Source organism: Coturnix japonica, chromosome 4, assembly GCF_054131305.1.
Source record: "Coturnix japonica strain WE chromosome 4, WE-NBRP24, whole genome shotgun sequence".
Taxonomy (NCBI): Eukaryota; Metazoa; Chordata; class Aves; order Galliformes; family Phasianidae; genus Coturnix; species Coturnix japonica.
The window spans coordinates 10,387,986-10,400,863 of record NC_140666.1 but is presented as its reverse complement, the minus strand read 5'-3'; the positions used below and the strand labels follow the sequence as shown (position 1 = coordinate 10,400,863).

Below are 12,878 nucleotides of genomic sequence, written 5' to 3'. Positions count from 1 at the left end.
GATCTTTGTCTGGCTGTTGGTTTGTTGTGCTGCTCTCCCTTTTCCCCATGCCCCAGCAAGGGAAGGGCAGCATTGCCCACCTCTGCAGTCCCCTCTGGGCTCCATCCCTCTTTGTCCCCACCCCAGTAGGGGGCCTCATGGACCCAGCCCTTTGTTTGCAGCTGGACAGCCCCAAATGTCCCTGTTTGTCCTTCAGATCCCAGAGTGAAGCAGGATGGCCCCATCTGGGCACACGGGCAGGCATGGCTAGGCCAGAGTCCTACAGCTTTTTGCTCTGTGGGCAGCTGGTGGGACGCTTGCTACCAACCCATGGGTAGATGGCACAGGGTTGGTGGCACAGGGAGGTGATGCTGTGGGATGGGGTCTTTCATTTCCCACCCATTTAAAACCAGCTCAAACCCCCCTACTCCCCTCTCTCCCAGCTACTCCAGGCAGCACTGATGCTTCCCCTTAACTCAGCTGGGGTTGCTCAGCTGTTCCCCCAGCTCAGCAGTGGGGCTGTGTTGCATCAATGGAGTCCTTTGTTCCCCACGTTCCCAGATGCCACCACCCTCCTCCCCCCACGCTGAAAGGGCCCCTGTGTGTGGGTGCCATCAGCCATCAGGCAGGAGCGAGATGGGGAACAAAACAGCATCTCTGTCTATTGAAAGAGAGCAGAGCTCCCCCCGGGAGGGGTGAGGGTTGGTGACAGTGAGTGAAAGTGGCCAAGGCATGGATCTGAGGGCTGAAGGGCACGCGTGGCCTCTTCTGTGTGCTGCTGCCCCTATGTATGGTGACACAGGACCTTGCTCTCACTGCCCCTTCCCTGGGCACCCTGAGTCCCCCAGGGTGGCTGAGAACAGCCAGGGAACAAACCATGCCTGGTAGCAAAACTCATTTCTGCAAACAAAAGCTGGTTGCAAATAATTCCCCCCGTGCAGCAGTCGCAACAAGGCTGCAGTTTGCTCCCACAAAGGCTGGAGCAGAGCAAGAAGCCCTGGAGCAGATCCCAAGGCTCCTTGCTGCTCACCTCCTCTGCAGGGTTGAGGCCAGTCCCAGCCCTCAGCATCCTGCACCACGGAGCACAGAGCTCCCGGCCGTGAGAGAGCAAAGACGAACCAGGTCCTTCCCCGTGCGAGGACAGGAGAGGGAAGGGGAGCTCCGCACCCAGGGATGCTCGTGCTGGGACGGCCTGGGGGGTTCCCAGCCCCTCAAAGGTTCACCTCCGAGGGCAGAGCCACAGCGCCCGGCCGAGGATGCCGGCTCCCACCTGCAGCCCTCCGGCTCCTCCTGGCGGCCTCGCACCACTTCTCGGCTCGAGTGCGATGGGCTGAAAGGGCAAGCTGGAGGCTGATGCTGAGCTTGGCTGCCCACTAAGCTGTTAAATGTGCATTAAATGCGGCCACGTGCCCCCCCAAGGATCCCCTGAAGCCATTGGGGAAGAGCTGCTCCACCAGCCCAGTGTTTTTAGCTCCCCCCTTATTACCCATGCTCAGGCACTGGCAGGAATACGCAGCCCCTCAGGACAGCACGATCCCATCCACCTCACAGCTGCTCACACAGAGCCACAGAGCCCTCTGCTGCTGCTCACAGCACTCACATCCTCATGAGGACTAACAAGGACTTACTTGCAAACCTTGACTGATCAGCAAGAAGACATCAGAGGGAAAAAAAAAAAAAAAGAACAAAAAAAACCCATTAAGTGAAAGGTTCTGCCAGCAGCAACAGTAGGCAAAGGCTCTGCAAACACAAGGAAAGCATCACAGAATGAGAGCCCACCCGGCAGGGCAGCAGGAGGAACAGCCCCATATGCCCACTCGTTTCAGCCTCACATGGCATTCGGGCCTGGTTGCAGCCCCCTGCAGCCCGAGGGGCTGCGTCCAAGAGCACGGGAAGGAGGGGAAGGAAAGCACGGCTTGCTGCTGAGAGCCCAGGCTGACAATTAAAGCGTAGTGACAGGAGGAAGCGGGGCGAAACGTTCCCATTCCAGAAGTGTTTTCTGCTGTACTCTTGGAAAAGACAAAACTGCTCAGTGGGCGCAGCTTGTAAATAAGTTACACTCAACCAAATCTCTAGATGGAGGCACTCAGGAACAGCCTTAGTTTAAATGAAGTGATGCCATCCCTTGCTGACTTCTCTCTGGTCCCTCAGAACTGACCCACCAAGAACACAGCACTTCCCAAACCCACTCAAACACATCCACGCTTTATTTGCTTAAAGAAAGGTAGAATCTCAGTGTTACAATTCCAGGTCTGTAGCAATAGCGACAACTGCAGCAGCAGGAGTGGATGCAGGGAAAGGAGGGCTGTCGGTGCCCAGCTTTGCAGCAGAGAGCTCAAGATCTGGGCTCCTTCAGGAACTGTGCGTACCTCTCAGAATAAATTAAACAGCTTCAATATAAAATACGACGCCTCTGAATGGAGCTGTAAAAACACATAAGCCTAATGCTTACATTCAGCTGAAGGAAAATCAGAGGCCTGCAGAGGTCAGATTCTGTTAAATCAATAGTACTAACTCCTAAATGTGCGTCGCAGATATGGAGGCAGAGCAAGGGGCCTGATTTTCCAGGAGCTGCAAGCATTTCCTATCTGTTTGTGTGAATGTGAATGTGAGTATTCAGCCCCGTTTCTAAATCAGATCCACCCCCCCCACTGGGCTCTGTATTAAAGCCTCAGCCCCTCCCACGTGTGGCTGCCCCACAGAGAAGAGCAGGATCACCCTGAGTTCCCAGAGGAGACATCCTGCAATCTCACAGACTGCCAGGGGATGGGGTTTAGCTGCCACCAGCCAGTGTGAGAGCAGAGACTGCCCTGCTCTAAAGCACTGAGCACACCAGGCTGCTCTATTTGAGCTACACGATCAGCTATCCAGTAGCTCATCACAGTGGGCGCTGCACTCGGCAGCCAGCAGAGCACAGGAAGCTCTCCCTGTGCCAGGCTCCTACGTGCAAAGTCATCACATTGGACAAACACTTGCACAGGAAGTCGCAGAACATGAGGTTACAATGGCAAGCCAGCAAGCACTGACCTCTTTGCTACACACAAATAGCTCGGGACTAACACCTAGAAGGGAGCAGGAGCTGGGATCAGCAAAGCTTGGTATCCTTTCCTTGAGGGCTCCCTGCCCTCTCAGCACCATTCTTCAGCCCCTTGAGGAATCAGCCCAAACCTCTCCCCAGTGCAATGAGCACAGCTGCTCGCTGACAGGGCTCAATTAACGGGGTGGACATTCTCTAGCAGTAGTATGCCAGCTGAGTGACAGATAAATCATACTGGATTCCCTGGTAGGGAGTAAGGGCCAGGGCAACGGTGTGAGTAAACCGTGCAGAGCAGCACAGTCCCTGACACAGCAGGTGAGTGGTTTTATGTTGCAGCATTCATAGAACCAGGGACACACACAATCACCCGGACACAGAGATCACTTCTGACAGGAACCAGCCGAAGGTTCACGTTGCAGATCTCCTGTACTCCCAGCTAACTCAAACCCTTCACCATGACCTGCTGAGTGACCACGCTGCAACCTTCTATCCAGGTCCACTCAAGGTGTGAGAAGCAAGATCTGGTGTTGAGCCTCCAGAAGGGCTGAGGAAACAAGCAGCAGCCAGTCTCTCCTTTAAACAACACCCAAACAAGGCAAAGTTAAAAGGCGGGGAAAAACAGACCAGAAACAGACAGCTTGGAAGAAATGATGCTGCAGCATTCAGTTTCTTCTCTCCTTCGTTATGTTACTTCGTATCAGAGTTCCAGCATTACTCAGCACAGAATACATCGATCCCAAGCAGCAGATACACACATCCCAGCCACTCCAGGATGTAGCACTCCCACAGTGACATGGGCTACAGCCTTCCCAACAGGTTTCACTCGCAGTGCTGAGCAGACTTTGCTTTGGCAGTAAGGCCATGAGTTTAGTGGGTCTAGTAGTTTTTGAGTACAGGACTAAAATGCTTCAGAGCATCTGGAGTGCCCCCAACTTTGTTCTGTACGCAGTTCCTGCTACAGATCCAAATTCACTCTTTAGTTCAAGCCAGACCTTTAAACCCGCTATAACAGGCAGGGAGAGGAGCAGGCCTGCATTCACGTGCTCTTCGACAGCACTCTCCTGTAGATTCATCTTCCACATCTGAAACCTACAGTCAGAATTCAGATGGTAAAGCTGCAAACTCCCCAGTGAATAAAGCACCCACTGTCCTTGTGGCCACCCTCCTCAGAGTGCCCTGCTCCCCTTGCAATCCAACCATCGGTTCCAGCGACATTCCCAAAGCAGCAGCCGCCCTTAACAACAGGAGGACCCTGACTTGGAGCTGGAGTGCAGGTCGATGGTGTGGCCAAGCATGCAGTGCTCCAACTGCTCCTCCACTGCCAGCACCTGTCGCACAGCTTCCTCAAAGGCCACGGCCACGTTGGTGTCATCCTTGGCACTGGTCTCCAGGTACGGATAGTTGCCGTTTTCCATGCACCAAGCCTGGGCTTCCTCTGTGCTCACTTGCCTTTCCAGTTTGTCAATCTTGTTGCCCAGAACTACGAAGGGGAAGCGCTCGGGGTCCTTCACATCAGCGTAATAGACAAACTCCTTCTGCCAGTTGCTGAGGTTCTCAAAGCTTTGCCGGTCATCCACGCTGAAGGTCAGCAGGCAGCAGTCGGCTCCCCTGTAAAAGGGGGTCCGCAGGCTCTTGAATCTCTCCTGTCCTGCAGTGTCCCAGATCTGGAGGGTCACAAAACGTCCATCTACCTCCAGGTCCCGGTTTAAGAACTCTACACCAATTGTGTGGAAAGCCTGCGAGTCAAACTTGTTGGTGACGTACCGGTTCATGAGGGAACTCTTCCCAACTCCACCATCTCCGAGCAGGATGACCTTTAAGAGCAAGGATTTCCCACTCATTGCAGCAGGACGGACGGCCACAGGACCAAGGCAACCTATAGAGATTGGAAACAGTGCAAAATAGCTCTTTGAATTACGAATTCTGCAGAAAGTCACACAGCTGATGACCCAAAACTCCTGGCTCCTGTGCTGAGAAACTGGCTTTGTCTCCACATGTATTTAGTAGGGCTGAAGGACTTAAACCCACAGCCCTGGAATCTCCCCCAGATGCCTCTCCCCCCTTCAGAAACTGAGCAGCACGGTGCCAAGATGATGGAGCACACTGGAATAAAGAACACAACGTTTGTGGCCCTCCCCGATACTCTGGTGTTCCCAAGATGGAAGAACTGGAAGCCCACTTCAGATTTCAAGCAGAGCACACAGAATAATATTCTCTGATTTCAGGGGAAGAACAAAGCAAAACTTCAGCTCCTGGATTTTGCTGGGGGTGCCCAGCAATAAATAGGACAAAGCATTGCTATCTTCATTTCTGAACAAGCCTGTGAAAAAGAAGGTGATCCCTCTTGTTAGAGCACCTGGCAGGGTTGGCACTTAGGCAAGCAGCCTGGCACACAACTCCTTCATCAGGTCTGAAATGGAAGCAGCAGCTCCCTGCATGAAGCACAAGGTGACAGCAGCTATTGAGACAGCGATGTTCCGATTACATCACCTCTGTCAAGTACTTGGTGTATCTGGAAGCTTATCTCGTTCTGTCAAACATGCCAATGTCAGGTAAACACCTCTCATTGCCTGTGTCCTCAGCCTGGCACAGCAAAAGCCAACCAGCAGCAGGAATCACCACAGCCAGGCCTTCCTTTTTACTGTGCAATCACTGGCTAACTCATTCCTCCCATTTGACTGGGGGGATGTAAGAAGCATGCAGGCCTAACATCAATACCCAGCAAACCCGTCCTTAATCACCCCAAGCACGCTGACTCACCTTACACATAAAGCTGTGCTTGTTTGCTGGGCACAAACCCTACAGCTCGGAAGGAGTTTTCCATATGCAGAGACCTGGCTCCTCTGCTGCTCTTTTTTGGCTCTGCTTTTTGCAAGGCACAGGTGCAAGTTCACATAGCAACAAGCCCAATATCACCTGTGCCTTAGTCAGCGGGCACAAGAGAAAAGACCAAATGTCAACAAACCCTCCCACATCCAGGGATTGAAGGTAGAGCTCTGACAAGGAATAAGAAGTTCGTTTTGCTGCTGTCTGTACCATACCTGCTCTAGAAATACAGCACTTCTGTCTCCAGGACCGGCCAGGGAACGCCTTCCTCCAGCATGACAGTCACTACAAAACAAACAGCAGTCAGTGAGGATGCTGCAGCTGGGCTCAGTGTGCTGCCTTTGAAGCTGTAACATTGAGCCAGGCTGGACAAACAACGGATGAGGTCTGGGGTGCCAAAAGCACAGCACTGGTAAGCAAAGCAGCCAGGAACAAGGTGTGAGGGCACAGTCTCCCTTGCCTTAGGTGTAACAGAACACAGATAATTTCTGACCGGGGCAAAGATGTTAAAGTAAGAGAAGAAGGAAAGGAAGGAACACTGGCATGAGTGCACAGCCTGTGCAACCCATGCCTTACCTTCATCCAGGAAACAGCTTTGACCTGCCTGGCCTGCCTGCCCTCACACTGCATCTGACCTGAGAATGGAACACGTACCTGGATCCTCTGCCCCCAGTGTGAGCCAGCTGGCAGCAGCCTGCTATGGAAGGAAGCACAACCTGCTCCCTTACACCACAGCCCACATTCCTGGGCAGGGTGAGGAGATGCGGTGCTGCTGAGTGATGCCACCAGCTGGTACGGGGCTGTGATGGGGGGTCTGACGTTGCTCACAGCAGCATTTCTATTCCTTCCAAGCCCCAAAGCTCCCCCCACCAACTACAGCAGGCCCTGCTCAACTTTATTTCCTCTCTTTTCAGAGCTCTTTCAGCCACAAAATCAGAAACTTCTGCTTTTGCTTTGCAGAGCTGCAAACTGAAAGCTCCCGATTTCACTTCCCCTGCACAGAAATACCCCCAGCCACACACCACCCAGCACAACAAACTGCGGACACCTGAGCAGCAGCCGTGCAACCCAGCGGGACCAAAGCAAAGCGTCAGCATCCCAAGAGCAGAACGGGACCCGCAGCACGGCTCGTGCCGGCATGAAGCCTTAAGGAACACGCCGTGCCATGGGGTCAGCACAGCACAGCACAGCCCTTCCCCAGACCCCTGCAGGGGGACGGGACGGGTCACTCACAGCCCCCTGGGGACCCAGCGCTGGGGGATGTGCGGGGCCAGAGAGGGATGCTTGGGGCTGAGGAGGAATGTGTGATCCCAGGGAGGGATGCTGGGGGTACCGCCGCCCCCCGCCCGCCCGCCCGCCCGCCCTTACCGGCCTCCAGCCGCCGCCGCCCACCGACCCGACCCACCGGGGGCAGATGCCGGCCCGTCCGGGGCATGCGCGGTGCATGCGCACCTCCGACCAGCCGCAAATAAGGCGTGGTCAGTGATAACCACGGCCACTGATAAGAGAGGCCACGCCCAGCCCGTGTCTGCCGGCCGTGCTGAGCATCCATCCCCTGCTGTCCACGGCTCGGGGGCACCGTGCCTCAGTTTCCCCACTCTGAGGGTTCCCACTCCTGCTCTGCCTTCCGCCCCGCTGGGCTGTGTGAGGAGCTGGGGCTGCTCAGCATCACCTGCTGCATAACGTGCACCCGAGTGCGTTCTGCATGGAAAGGATCAGATTTGAGGTGTGAGCACCACAGGGAGCTCCTGCGGTGGATGCTTGAGCCCCGAGGAGCTCATTGCATGCCCCGCACTGCAGCTGGACCTCCAGCCTCCTCCTGCTTTCTCTGGACCCAGCAAGCAGCTCTGCAGCTGCTCCCCCAACACCCGGCAGCTCCCAGGCACAACAACTGCTCCGGACAATCCGGTAACACGAGGAGCTGCAGTGCTGGGGAGGGGGCTGGGAGGGGCTCTGCCCGGCTCATCACAGCACATCCTCACACTAACCGTGCTGGGATGCTGGAGCTGCATTTGGGAGCAGCAAGAAGAAACACGCCTGGGTGGCTGAGCTGCCTCTCTGAGACACAGCACTGCAAGCGTGGGCTCGTCCCTGCGCCGCTCAGGCCCTGGGGTGTGGGAGCACGTGCTGCCTGCAGGCTGGGTGCTGGGGATGCACCCTTGGGGTGCTGGGTGCTGCAGTGGGAGGGCAGGCACAGCCAATGGTGAGGTGCTTGTGCCTCACTTCCCAACCACAGCTCACCCCTCAGGTGGCTCTGGAGGATAGGAAGGCAGAAGTGAGGTTCTTACACCATTCCAACCCGCGGATAGCAGCGCTGCTGCAGCCTTTGTGCTCACCTGATGGCTTTTCCTATTATTCGGCCAGTGCTGCCCTCCTCACCCTGCGTGTGTCCATTCCATCCCCCCTGAGCAATTCCTCCTGCAATGCCCCTTGATCTGGGCTCACTGCCAGCCAGCCTGCGGGCACCACCAGCACCGCCAGCACCCGGCTGCTCCCCTCCTGCCTCTGAGCCCTCTGCCAGCCCCCCCTGCTCTACTGCTTGCTCCAAATCTCACCTTCTCTCTGCACCACTCACACACCGGCTCCCTGCACCGTGCATGGCCTCAGCCGTGCCTTTCCATGCAGCACAGCAGCGATACAGGGAACAAAGCCATGGATAACATCGAGCAGAGCAGTTGGAAATGCAGAGGGCAGCACAGCAGCACTACGGGAGGAGGCAGCAGCCTGAACTGTACCTGGAGGTAGGTGCATAAGCACGGCTGTTGTTTGGAAGATGCAGCACAGGGGAAGCTGTTGCTGCACGTTTATCTGCTGCCCATCAGTCCTGTGCTGGTTCCTGGAAAGCTGTGGGGGTGGCTGGCAGGCATCACATCACTGCTTCACACTGGGACATGGCCCTGCACTGGGGATAGGTGGAGTCACCACAGTGTGGGCATGGGATGGAGCTGGAGGTGGCTGCAGCATCCCGACAGTGGGAAGGAAGTGCCCCAAAGCAATGCTGGAGGGGAGCTTTGGGGGCATGTCCACCCTGCCCTCATTCCTTGCTCTTTTCCCATCTCAAAGCCCCACTGCTGCTGCACGGCTCTGTGTCTGCTTGGCTACCACCTGGTGATAGAGGTAACTTCAGGTGATCACCTGCAATCCCTGTCTGGCCCTTCACCTTCCTGCTGGGCATTGCTGTGTGCAGGTCAGAACCTCCACCTCACTCTCACATCCTCAGGGTGCTGCAGCTGCTGCCCAAAATGGGGATAAATCACAGAGAGGGGCCGGGCAGGGGGAGCACAGGAACAAAACCACTTTTCATGCCATAATCCTTTGTAATAAAGCACCGAGGAAAGGGGAGAAAGACCATAAACAATGTCTCCTATGTGAGGCAGCTGCTTCCCTAAATACAGCACAGCTCCTCGCCGTCAGCTGCCCCTACCCAGCCACAACTGCCACGTGTCACCAGAGCTGCCTTCCCCATCACAGCACTCCCCTCTGCTCATGGCACGCCAGGGGAATGCATGCAATGTGCTGGGCGGCCCTGAGGAGCAATTCTGGCCACTCTGGAGCTGTTGGTCACTGCTGCATATGTGGTGCAGAGCAAAGGCACACAGAGGGGCGGCTGCCATCCCTTCCTCATGCTCAGAGCAATGTGGGGTTCAGCACAAAGCTCCCCATGCTGAACATGCACCTCCAGAGCCTCTGAAGGGCTCTGCTTGCCCGGGCTGTAGCTAAGAGGGCAGGGAACTGGGAGTGCACCAGCTTCATATTATTACGTGCTAAGCCCTCGCTCAGTGGGGATGAGCAAGCTGCTGTTCGTAAAGCTGACCTCCCGGGCATTATTTTGAGAGCAGTAATAACTTCTCGGCTTCTTGGGGAGGTGTTGATGCGTGCTGAGCACTGCGCTCAGTGCTGCTGGCAGCTCATTGCTTTCACTCACTGCTGCATCCCCTTTGCTTTCCCTTCCTACCGAGCTCACACCTGCACTGTGCACACACCATGCGTGCATGCATGGCTGCTTCCAAACACCTCCTGTGCACGCAGGTTTTCCCTTGCAGCTCATGTTTGCTCGCTCACCCTCCCTGCAGCTGTGCTTGTACAGAAAGAGGATGCAGCCCCATGGCACCCTGCTGGGTGACAGCTCTGCCCTGCACACAGAGGAGCTGCAGATTTGCATGGCTGTGAAGCCCAGAGCACGGCTTCGCCTTATCGCAACGCCCGGAGATTATCTCCTTGCAAACCTATGGGGCCAAATCCCCTCCCGGCTGAGTCAGTCCCAGGGGAGGGAGGGAGGGCAGGCACCCATCCCAGCCACGAGCCCTGAGCCGAATCGGCCCCGTGCTGCTGCTCACCAGGTATTTGTCCTGCAGAGCCCAAATTCCTCCCGCCGGTGACTCAGCCGCCTCCTCCCTCCTTCACAGCCGATAAAGCCATGGGAGGAAACCGCCCCAGAACAGCCGGACGGGGGCCCAGCGGGGAGGGAGGGATACACACAGGACACGAGGGACCGTGGCACTCAGCCCCTCGGGGATGGTGACCACACGGCACAGAATCACCTGCACCCACGCTGCCAAAGCCATCATAGGTTGGGGCCACCAGCCTGGCCGGCACCGCAGCTGCCTACACAGCCAGCTGGTGCTGGGGTGAAAAAGGTCCAGGGTAGGGAAGGGGGGCAGTGCTGGTGGAAAGAGCTTTTCTGTAATGGACCTCCCATTACCGGCTAGCCCTCCTCCTGCAATGGGGACATTCGTGGTTCTTTGCCCTCAGAACTGATGGTAACAGGGTTTGGGTGAGGCAGCTGCTACCTCCCTGCCCCTGTTGGTCGGTCTGCTCCCATCTCTGCGGGCACAGCAGCCTGGCAGGCGACCCTGGAGAAGATGAAGAAATCTTGGGAAACCACAGCAGAGCCCTGGGAACGCCCACAGAACCTCACTGTGCCGGGCCAGGAACAGCTGAGAGGTACCAAACCCAGCCCTGGGGGCTGCAAAGTTCCTTCAGCCAAGGGCAGGGGATGAAGCAGGTAAGGGAAGGGCTGCACCGGGCAGCAAGGGGATGGACCCAGCACCCGTGGGACCTGGGCCAGCACAGGAACCTCCAGCCCAGCCCTGCAGCAGTGCTTGGGGCAGAGGACACCAACTGCTCAGAGCAGGTTCAGTCCCCACCCTGAGCTGGGTTGCTGCTGTAGGGATCCCTCTGAGCAATGCCAACCCTCCAACCCTGCCCTTCCAACGCCCAAGGCTACACATGAATAATCCCAAGGGAAGAAGCCACAAAGCAGAGGAAGGTCGTTATACTTTTGTTTTATTTTATAATAAACTTCTCATTATTTTTTTTTCCCCAAGGAAGACAAATAGTGAGTGAGGCTACAGAACACCAGCAGTGAAAAGGATGTGAGACACACCGAGGCCACGGGCTGGCCAGAAAGGATGCTGCTCCCCCACAGTGCAGAGCTCTGCCCCCACGAGCCTCTGCAGCCCCTGCATCAGAGCAAGGTCAGCTGGGCAGCACCCATGGGGTTGGGCTGATGGACCTGGGGGGGGGGCACGTTTTGTGTCCCCCATTCACCAAAGCTGCCAGCGAGGTGGGGCAGTGGGTTAGCAGATACGGCTGGTCTTTAGACGTGCACATGATGGAAGTTAAAGGAATAAAAACCCAACAAAAAAAACGGATGATTTAATTCATAGAAAAGGAAAAAGAACAAGCTAACAAAAACCAATCGAGTGGCGGCTCTTCCTGCCAGACCATCGCTCTAGGAAGACTTCACACATTCCTTCTCCTGCTCGATGGCTGTAAGAGAAGAGACGGGTCCATTAATCCCCGCTGCTGCTCCATAGGAGCTCCCATCGGAGACGGCGATAGGGTTTATTGTCTGAACCCAAGAGCAGCAGGCAGAGCGCACCGAGCATCCTCCTGCAGCTTCACACCGGGACACCCCAACCCAGGGCAGGGGCTGTGACCCACGGCAGCGCTTTGTCCCTATGGCGGTACGGCACATTCCCCCCAACCCCCCCATCCCCCTTCCGCCCTCGGGTGCGTTTTTCTCAGCTGCCCCGTCCGCCTCTCCCCACGGATTCCTCAGCAGTGAGATCAGCGCTCAGATACCCGCTCCTCGAGCCGTGGCCGTGGCCGGGCAGCCCCCCGAGCCCCCCATCCCCGGCTCCATGCCCCCATCCCCGGCTCCATGCCCCCATCCCCGGCTCCATGCCCCCATCCCCGGCTCCATGCCCCCATCCCCGGCTCCATGCCCCCATCCCCGGCTCCATGCCCCCATCCCCGGCTCCATGCCCCTGCACTCACTCTCCTTGGAGGGCAGCGTGTTCTTCTCCTCCGTGTTGGTCTTTTTCAGCTTCTTCTTATCGAATTTCTCCACCTCGGACAGGTCCGGTTTGTCGCACATTTTGCCTGTGAGACCCCCCTGCTGTTATCAGAGCGGTCCGGTGCGGGGCTGCACGGAGCACCACGCAAACAAAGACCCGCCGCCCGCTTCCCACCGCGGACAATAGCGCAGGGCGGGGCCCGCCGCTCCCCGCACCCAGCGTGGGGACCCCGCGTGACGGCCCCGAACGGACCGTGTGACCCCCCGTGCCGTAACGCTGAGCACCGCGCCCCGCCCCGTACCCGTGTGCCGCTGTCCGCTCCCGCCCGCTGCTCCGCTCCGCGTCCCCAGGTGAGGCTGAACCGCGCCGCGTGGGGCGGTGCTTTATATACCCCGGCCGCCGCCCATCCCGCGCTCCCATTGGCTGCTCCGCCGCCCGCGGTGCACGCTGGGAAGCACAGTCCGCTCTCCGCTTGCCGCCGCCGCCTGGAGCGCTCTAAAGAACTACAACTCCCGAGATGCCCCGCGGCGCGGAAGGAGGGTGCGGCTGTGTGCGCTGGGCGCCGTGTGCAGGACGGAGCGGGGTGCTGCGATGCGGCGCGGCCCCGCAGCGGGGATGGGGGGGGTGGGTACAAAGCCCCTCCGCTCTCGGTGCCCGCGGCCACCAGCAGCGCAGCGCCGGGGGGGAGCGGAGAGCAGCTCGGCCCCTGCAGCTCTTTGTCTGGCACAAAGCGG

The 12,878-nt window shown here is 57.3% G+C and overlaps 2 protein-coding genes across 2 annotated transcripts; both read right to left on the bottom strand.

Annotated features, from left to right (window-relative positions):
* Positions 1-2,168: 2,168 nt before the first annotated feature.
* RAB9B (RAB9B, member RAS oncogene family) lies at positions 2,169-7,272 on the bottom strand. Its single transcript, XM_015860220.3, has 3 exons — positions 7,211-7,272; positions 6,058-6,127; positions 2,169-4,892 (listed from the first exon to the last, which is right to left on the bottom strand). The coding sequence occupies exon 3, from the start codon at positions 4,855-4,857 to the stop codon at positions 4,252-4,254; it is 606 nt and encodes a 201-aa protein (XP_015715706.2). The 5' UTR covers positions 4,858-4,892; positions 6,058-6,127; positions 7,211-7,272; the 3' UTR covers positions 2,169-4,251.
* Positions 7,273-11,111: 3,839 nt separating this feature from the next.
* On the bottom strand, positions 11,112-12,502 carry LOC107312570 (thymosin beta-15A homolog). The gene is made up of 3 exons (XM_015860110.2): positions 12,446-12,502; positions 12,125-12,229; positions 11,112-11,614 (listed from the first exon to the last, which is right to left on the bottom strand). Exons 2-3 carry the CDS (start codon positions 12,222-12,224, stop codon positions 11,577-11,579), a joined length of 138 nt encoding a protein of 45 aa, XP_015715596.1. The 5' UTR covers positions 12,225-12,229; positions 12,446-12,502; the 3' UTR covers positions 11,112-11,576.
* Between the last annotated feature and the right edge of the window lie 376 nt (positions 12,503-12,878).

Excerpts from the sequence above, each read along its gene's own strand:
- RAB9B (XM_015860220.3), bottom strand. The coding sequence starts at position 4,857 with ATGAGTGGGAAATCCTTGCTCTTAAAGGTCATCCTGCTCGGAGATGGT.
- LOC107312570 (XM_015860110.2), bottom strand. The coding sequence starts at position 12,224 with ATGTGCGACAAACCGGACCTGTCCGAGGTGGAGAAATTCGATAAGAAG. Across the intron at positions 11,615-12,124 it reads CACGCTGCCCTCCAAGGAGA|CCATCGAGCAGGAGAAGGAA; the intron begins GTGAGTGCAGGG and ends CTTCTCTTACAG.